Source organism: Dipodomys ordii, unplaced genomic scaffold (genome assembly GCF_000151885.1).
Source record: "Dipodomys ordii isolate 6190 unplaced genomic scaffold, Dord_2.0 Scaffold79, whole genome shotgun sequence".
Lineage (NCBI taxonomy): Eukaryota > Metazoa > Chordata > Mammalia > Rodentia > Heteromyidae > Dipodomys > Dipodomys ordii.
The window spans coordinates 1,998,708-2,004,798 of record NW_012267295.1 but is presented as its reverse complement, the minus strand read 5'-3'; the positions used below and the strand labels follow the sequence as shown (position 1 = coordinate 2,004,798).

Genomic DNA, 6,091 nt, shown 5'->3' with positions numbered 1-6,091 from the left:
CTTCCTTCCTTCCTTCCTTCCTTCCTTCCTTCCTTCCTTCCTTCCTTCCTTCCTTCCTTTTTTGCCAGTCCTGGGACTTGAACTCAAGGCCTGGGCACTGACGCTGAGCTTCTTTTTACTCAAAGCTAGCACTCTTACCACAGCACTACCTCTGGCTTCTTCTGAATAGTTTATTAGAGATACGAGTCTCAGGGACTTTCCTGCCCAGGCTGGTTTTGAACCACGATCCTCAGATCTCAGCCTCCTGAGTAGGATTACAGGCATGAGCCACTGGCACCCACCTTCTTTTTTAAAAATGTGATTTTTTTACAGAAAATATTTAGGTTCACAGCAAAATTTGAGAGGCCCTAACAGATATTTCCCGTACACCTTTGCCCTTCTCAGCATGCCCAACATCCCAGTATCCATAGTTCACAGCTGATGAAAATACACTAAGATATAGTCCCCATGCCTAACGCCTACATGCACAGCATTACATGTCCTTGGTTTTGGACTCAAAACCCTCTGTACCACGTACTCTCCTGCCCATCCTTCTTGATATCTGTGCTGTCTGCATTATGTGAATTCTGTATACCTTTGACTGTCAAGCTTTGGTGACAGCCTGATGCTCTGCTTCAGTTGAAATGCAGCATCTGATTTGTAAGCCTGGGGTGGGGTCTGTGATTCTGCCTTCTACAGCTCATCCAGGTAATGTGGCCTGGCGAGGTAAGAGTGTCCTGTCCCATGTATGCTTCCCTCAGATCCAGACCCACAGTCCTCTCTCCCTCCTCTATCCAGGTGTGTGTTGGGAAACACTACCATCCTGGCTGAGTTTGCCACCGATGATGAAGTTAGCCGCTTTTTGGCACAAGCTCAGCCCCCTACACCTGCAGCAACCCCCAGCGCACCAACCGCAGGGTGGCAGTCCCTGGAAACCGGCCAGAACCAGTCAGACCCTGTTGGACCTGCGCTGAACCTTTTCGGTGGGTCTACTGGGCTCGGGCAGTGGAGCAGCAGTGCTGGCGGCAGCAGTGGGGCCGATCTTGCTGGCGCTTCGTTGTGGGGGCCCCCAAACTATTCTTCTAGCTTATGGGGAGTCCCATCGGTAGAAGATCCCCATAGGATGGGCAGCCCGGCTCCTTTACTACCTGGTGACCTTCTGGGAGGAGGGTCGGATTCAATCTGAACTTAGAACTTTCAACTCTGACCTCGTGACCTTTTTTGGAACAGCAGCAGCACTAACTTGACCTTTTCGTTTTTTTTTTCAACTTGCAATAAATACATTTTTAAAAGGAAAAAAGAAAACGGAGAGAGAAAAAAAAAAAAGGTGGGTCATTGACAGACTGTCTGAGCACATAGTTGCCTCCCTTATAACTTCAGTTTTTCGTTTGGAATCTGAATCCAAAAAGAGAACATATCACTCTTGAAATACTTGAATCATGAACGCCAACCTAGAAAGACAATGTGAAGCAAGTACACATACCATTTAAATTTAAACACAAAAAATTAAAAAAATTAGTTTCTAGTTTTTCACTTTTTTCATGTTATATGGAAGTTGTTGCTAAGAAACATATATACTGAAAAAAATAGCTTTTTAACTTTGTTTGCACTGGGTGTGTTTCCGTCCTTAGGTCTACCATGTTTGGGTGGGAGGGAAATTCAAAAGAATTGTTGGGGGAGGGGGGAGGGAAGACTTGACGGAGCCTCACTTTAAAAACAAAAACACAAAAAACCTAAAAAAAGAAAAAAAAGAAAAAAGAAAAAATTTGTGATTGGCTGGTTGATAAATACCAGTGTGTTCTGGCACATGTAACTGCCCAGGCATGCTCGTTCTGGTATGTGTGTGCACGTGTGTCCATGTGCATTCGCGTGCATCTGCCTCTCTGTCTCTGTGTGTGCCTGTGTCCTGCCCTCCTCCTGCCCTACCCTGATTTCTCAGAAAGCTGCATTGCTGACAGTCTGCAGGCTGGCTGGCCGGCCGGCCATCTGCATTGGCTTTTTATTTTCTTAGTTTTTTAAACTATGAGAACACACTCGCACGGGGAAGCCGCTGCAACTCAAGCCATTTGGTCAGGCTGCATTAAGAGAAGCGTGCTTTTCCATGGTCTGAGCAGGGAGCTCCTTGCCATTTGCGCATTCGCCTGAGTGTGAGGTTCTCTAGCTTTTCTCTCAACCTAGCAGCAGAGCAGAGCACTGCCAAGTCCAACAGTTGGAGAGCAGGACGTGTCCTTTGGGGTAGCTGTGTGTTCATTTCTGTTTTTTAAAGTGAGTGGCTGCTAGGTGCATTGAGGTCTTTGTGCAGTTTCATGCAGGCCTTTTTGTTAGTTTGGGAACAAAAGATAGTTTTTCAGTTATGTGATGTTCCAGAAGCAGAGATGCTGTGTTCCTGCTTCCCTGTGTGATCAGATGTGAGAGATTTGTCAAAAGTCTGGTGATGTGATTGAATCTTCTATTGGTTCTCATTGTCATCTGATGAAAACCAACAGCAGTAAAGTTGTGAGCAGCCTCCTGGAAGCATCGCAGCTCCTCCTCCTCTGCTCCTCCCTCTCTGCTCCTCCTCCTCCTCCTCTTGCGCTGAGCGCTACCTGTGCCAGGCCGGGGCGTGTTACAACACCAGGCCATCACTGACAGAAACGTTTACTTAACGAATGTTCTTAAACCAGTGTGTACTTCAAGCGTTTCCCTTTGTTTCTCCGTGTTGTGTATTTCCTGTGTATGTGGTTTTGCTTAGGCAGGAATAACTTAGCAAAGACTTTTTTAAGTATTGCACCTTTTTGGTTTTGACCTCTTTTTTTTTTCCTTGTAATGTTGCTTTTTTTTCCTTTTTTTGTATTTAAATTGAGGTTTGTTTTTTTTTTAAGCATCAATGTAGTAGTTCTCTGGGCCGAACAGGAGGCAACATTTAATCCACAGTTATCACCAACTTGTATGTACTTTGTTGGAATCAAAATATATCAAACTGCTTATTGTGAAGAATGACAGCAGACCTTACAGGAACCCCTTTGCACCAAGCAACTGGGGGGTGGGGGGAAGAGGGGTGTGCAGGTAGCGTGCTAGCACTTGTGTGATTGTCCCAGTCTGCATCACACTGTTCAACATGAAGTGCCGACATTCTGTACCAGCAAATACCTGCCCATTCCAGCCCCTAGCGGGAGCAGACTTCTATCATCTGTAACTCGCTGCTGTTGAGGACAAGGGAGTTTTTCTTTTCTTTAGCATCTTCAGTGAAGGACACAATAATGCCTAATGTATTTAACTTTCAGCTTGTGTCTTTGTGTAGGTGGGTGGAGGGGTATGTTAAAAGGAAAAGAAAAAAAAAAAAAGACCAACCTAATTATTTACATGAGAGTGGTTTTGTGAGACAATGAATGGGAAATTCTGTAGTTCTGTTGGCTTGCTCTGTTGATTATAAACCTAGCCTTGAAAGAGATTGACAGGCATAATTCAAGTTGAGCAGTCCTGCGTGCGGGGTTGTGGGAGCCCCCCATGGGTGGGTAGGCAAACTTGAGTGTGCAGTGCTGGTTTGTTCCCACGGATGCCTTGTTCAAACTGACTGTGCCCTCCTCCTGCTCTTCAGTTTTATCACCATGCCCCTCCCACCTTTGCCCTCCTACAGAATGTCTCCTAGCCCCCGTTGACTGACCTCTGCACTGAGCAGAACCCTGTCATCTCTGACAGGTAACCTCCAGGTGAGGCGCAGCTTGTGTTCAGACATCTGCAGACAGAAGGCTAAATCTTAAGTGTCCCCAGGCTAGGAGCTCATCTCAAGTCTCCTGTGAGCCACTGGGGACTATCCACTGCCGCTCTTGGTTCACGGCCATGTCCTGCCCTGCCCTCTTCCTCCTGCCTGTTGGGTCCTTGCCTGCACTATGGCTTAGTTGAGTTCCTTACGATACTACGGTGAAAGCCGGGTGCTAGAGCCCCTCTTGTTTACAAGACATAAATGAGGGATTTGAAATATGTAAAAATAAACATGAGAAGCTAAAATGTTCTTCCATCATAAGCTTAAAGGGAAAAAAACTAAAAACTTTTAAAAAAAGACCAAAAAGTGCATGTGTGTATATATATTTATATATATACATATACAAATACATATATATGCATACATACACATATATATTTTAGATGAAGACTAACTCTGGGAGCATTTAACAGTGTTTTTGTTTTGTTTTGTTTTTGTTTTTAACATTTATTTTCCTGCTTTAAAATTTGCAAGCATTCTCAGGAATTCTAGGGTAGGAAGCCAGTTTTTGAAGATGGTTTATTTAACCGTATCTTATCCTAGATAGGCGGCTGTTTCTTTCCTGCTAATAAACTTCTACAAGTTCCTGAAACTTCAGAAAGTTTAAAACAATTTTTACTTAGAAAAAACATGTAAAAAGAAAAGTCTTCAAATGTTATTGTCATACTGGGGAAATCACACATTTTAAAAACACATAGAGATATTTTTAAAAAATGATTAGTTTAGCAGCAAAAGGTAAATTTATTCACTTGGAAGCTGTGGGAGAAGGATTCAAGCTTCAGAGAGTCATCACGGGCCTGTTTGAGGCCAGGATGTGACTGCATGGGGAGTGTTTGGTGCACAGAGGAAACAGTTGCATGCCGCCTTTTCTTCCATAAAAGGTTAAACAGAAATCTCCCCAGCCATTTTTTTTTAATGGAGCCCTTCTCTCTACCCCTGTAACCCCAGCAACAACAACAAAAGGAATAAAGACAACAGCTTAAAAAGAAGGAAGAAAAAAAATTAACCCTAATCTGTAAAATAGTGCAGATGGATTGCTGAGAATATATGTAAAGAGTTAGGAACTATAAGTTAATAAAGTTTGGAACAACTTTTAAATGTAGGCATTTCTAAAGGAAAATTTTGGACTGTTCTCTTAATGAAGAATGTCTTGTCTCACCTCCATTTGTAATGGGAGGAGGAGAAAACAGAAGAATCTAATAAGGAACAAGTGATTTTACTTTTTTTTTTTTAAAGCTCCCAGCTACTGTTGTGCTTGTTTTAATAACTGTTTTGAAATCTGCTGCTTAATTATGCCCATCCTGGATGGCAGAGATGTGGAGTGTTTCAGTTTTGGTGATGTTGAATTCTCTTTTTGTATTCCCTCCTGGGGCTGGGGGTCAGAATTCCCACACATAACCACAGCTTCTTTCAAACATTAAGCTCCCTGGTGGGAAAGAAACTCCAACTCCACAGGTGAAGGGAGTGGGTGGGATTGCTGCCTGATTTCTCTAAAACCGCTTGAGTGCCTTCATTCATATACCTAGACATCCTTCGTGGCTGCCCATAAAACTGGAGTCCTCCTGGATGGGCTCCAAAGGCAGTAGGCTAGATGAAAATAAGTAGATAAAAGTCAAGGAAGGTAAATATGCTTTTATGTCTTGATAATGTGGAATGCCAAGTTCCTTCCTGTGTTGCCAGTCCCTGCTTGGGTGTGATGACTTCTTGTCCCAGCTACAGTGCCTGGGAAAAGTCTCTTTGTGGTGGGCCAGTGGAAGGGTTCCTATTTTTCTGCTCCTGTTCTCCTTCGTCCACCCCCTACCCTGTCCCATCTTGCTAGAAGCTTTGCATTTTTGGTTGGTAGTGACCTTAAGAGCAGGATTGACTGCCAGGTATCCTAGAAGAGGAAAGCTCTTCTCTTTCCTTGGTATTCGTTGGCAAAAGCTATGTCTACCAAGAAGCTAAGGGACTTAGTTACACTTAGAAAATTCAGTAGGAGCATCCTTTCTCCTAGCACATTCTGGCATGTGGACAGAGGCTTGCTGAGCCACCCTCATTACATAGATTTATTTAATACTCATGTTCAACATGGATGTGTGAGCTTTCCATTGTGTACTAGCTTCTTCTATTTCAACAACAACACTTGATTACTAGTGGCTGGGCGTTTCTTATTCACATCACAGACTTGGGTTCTCACCAGTTCTTGAGTAGCCAAAAGAAAAGAGGCACAAGTAAGGCAGGGAATGCCTTCCATCAGGCAGGACCACCTCTGCTGCCAATGAGACTGTGCTGTGATCTCATTTCCATGTGACAGAAGACTGCTGTAAAGAAACAGATGCTCCCCTAACATCTCCAAATACTCAGTCCCTTACCCTTGAAATTTTCCACTTT

At 43.8% G+C, this 6,091-nt stretch overlaps 1 protein-coding gene across 1 annotated transcript in view; it reads left to right on the top strand.

Annotated features, from left to right (window-relative positions):
* The window catches only part of Tnrc6b (trinucleotide repeat containing 6B), a 241,956-nt gene extending 240,471 nt beyond the window's left edge, over positions 1 to 1,485 (top strand). The window contains exon 25 of the mRNA XM_013024871.1: positions 778 to 1,485. Within this exon, the coding sequence (XP_012880325.1) occupies positions 778 to 1,165 (388 nt within the window). The 3' untranslated portion in view covers positions 1,166 to 1,485. The remainder of the gene's footprint in view (positions 1 to 777) is intronic.
* The last annotated feature ends 4,606 nt before the right edge of the window (positions 1,486 to 6,091 follow it).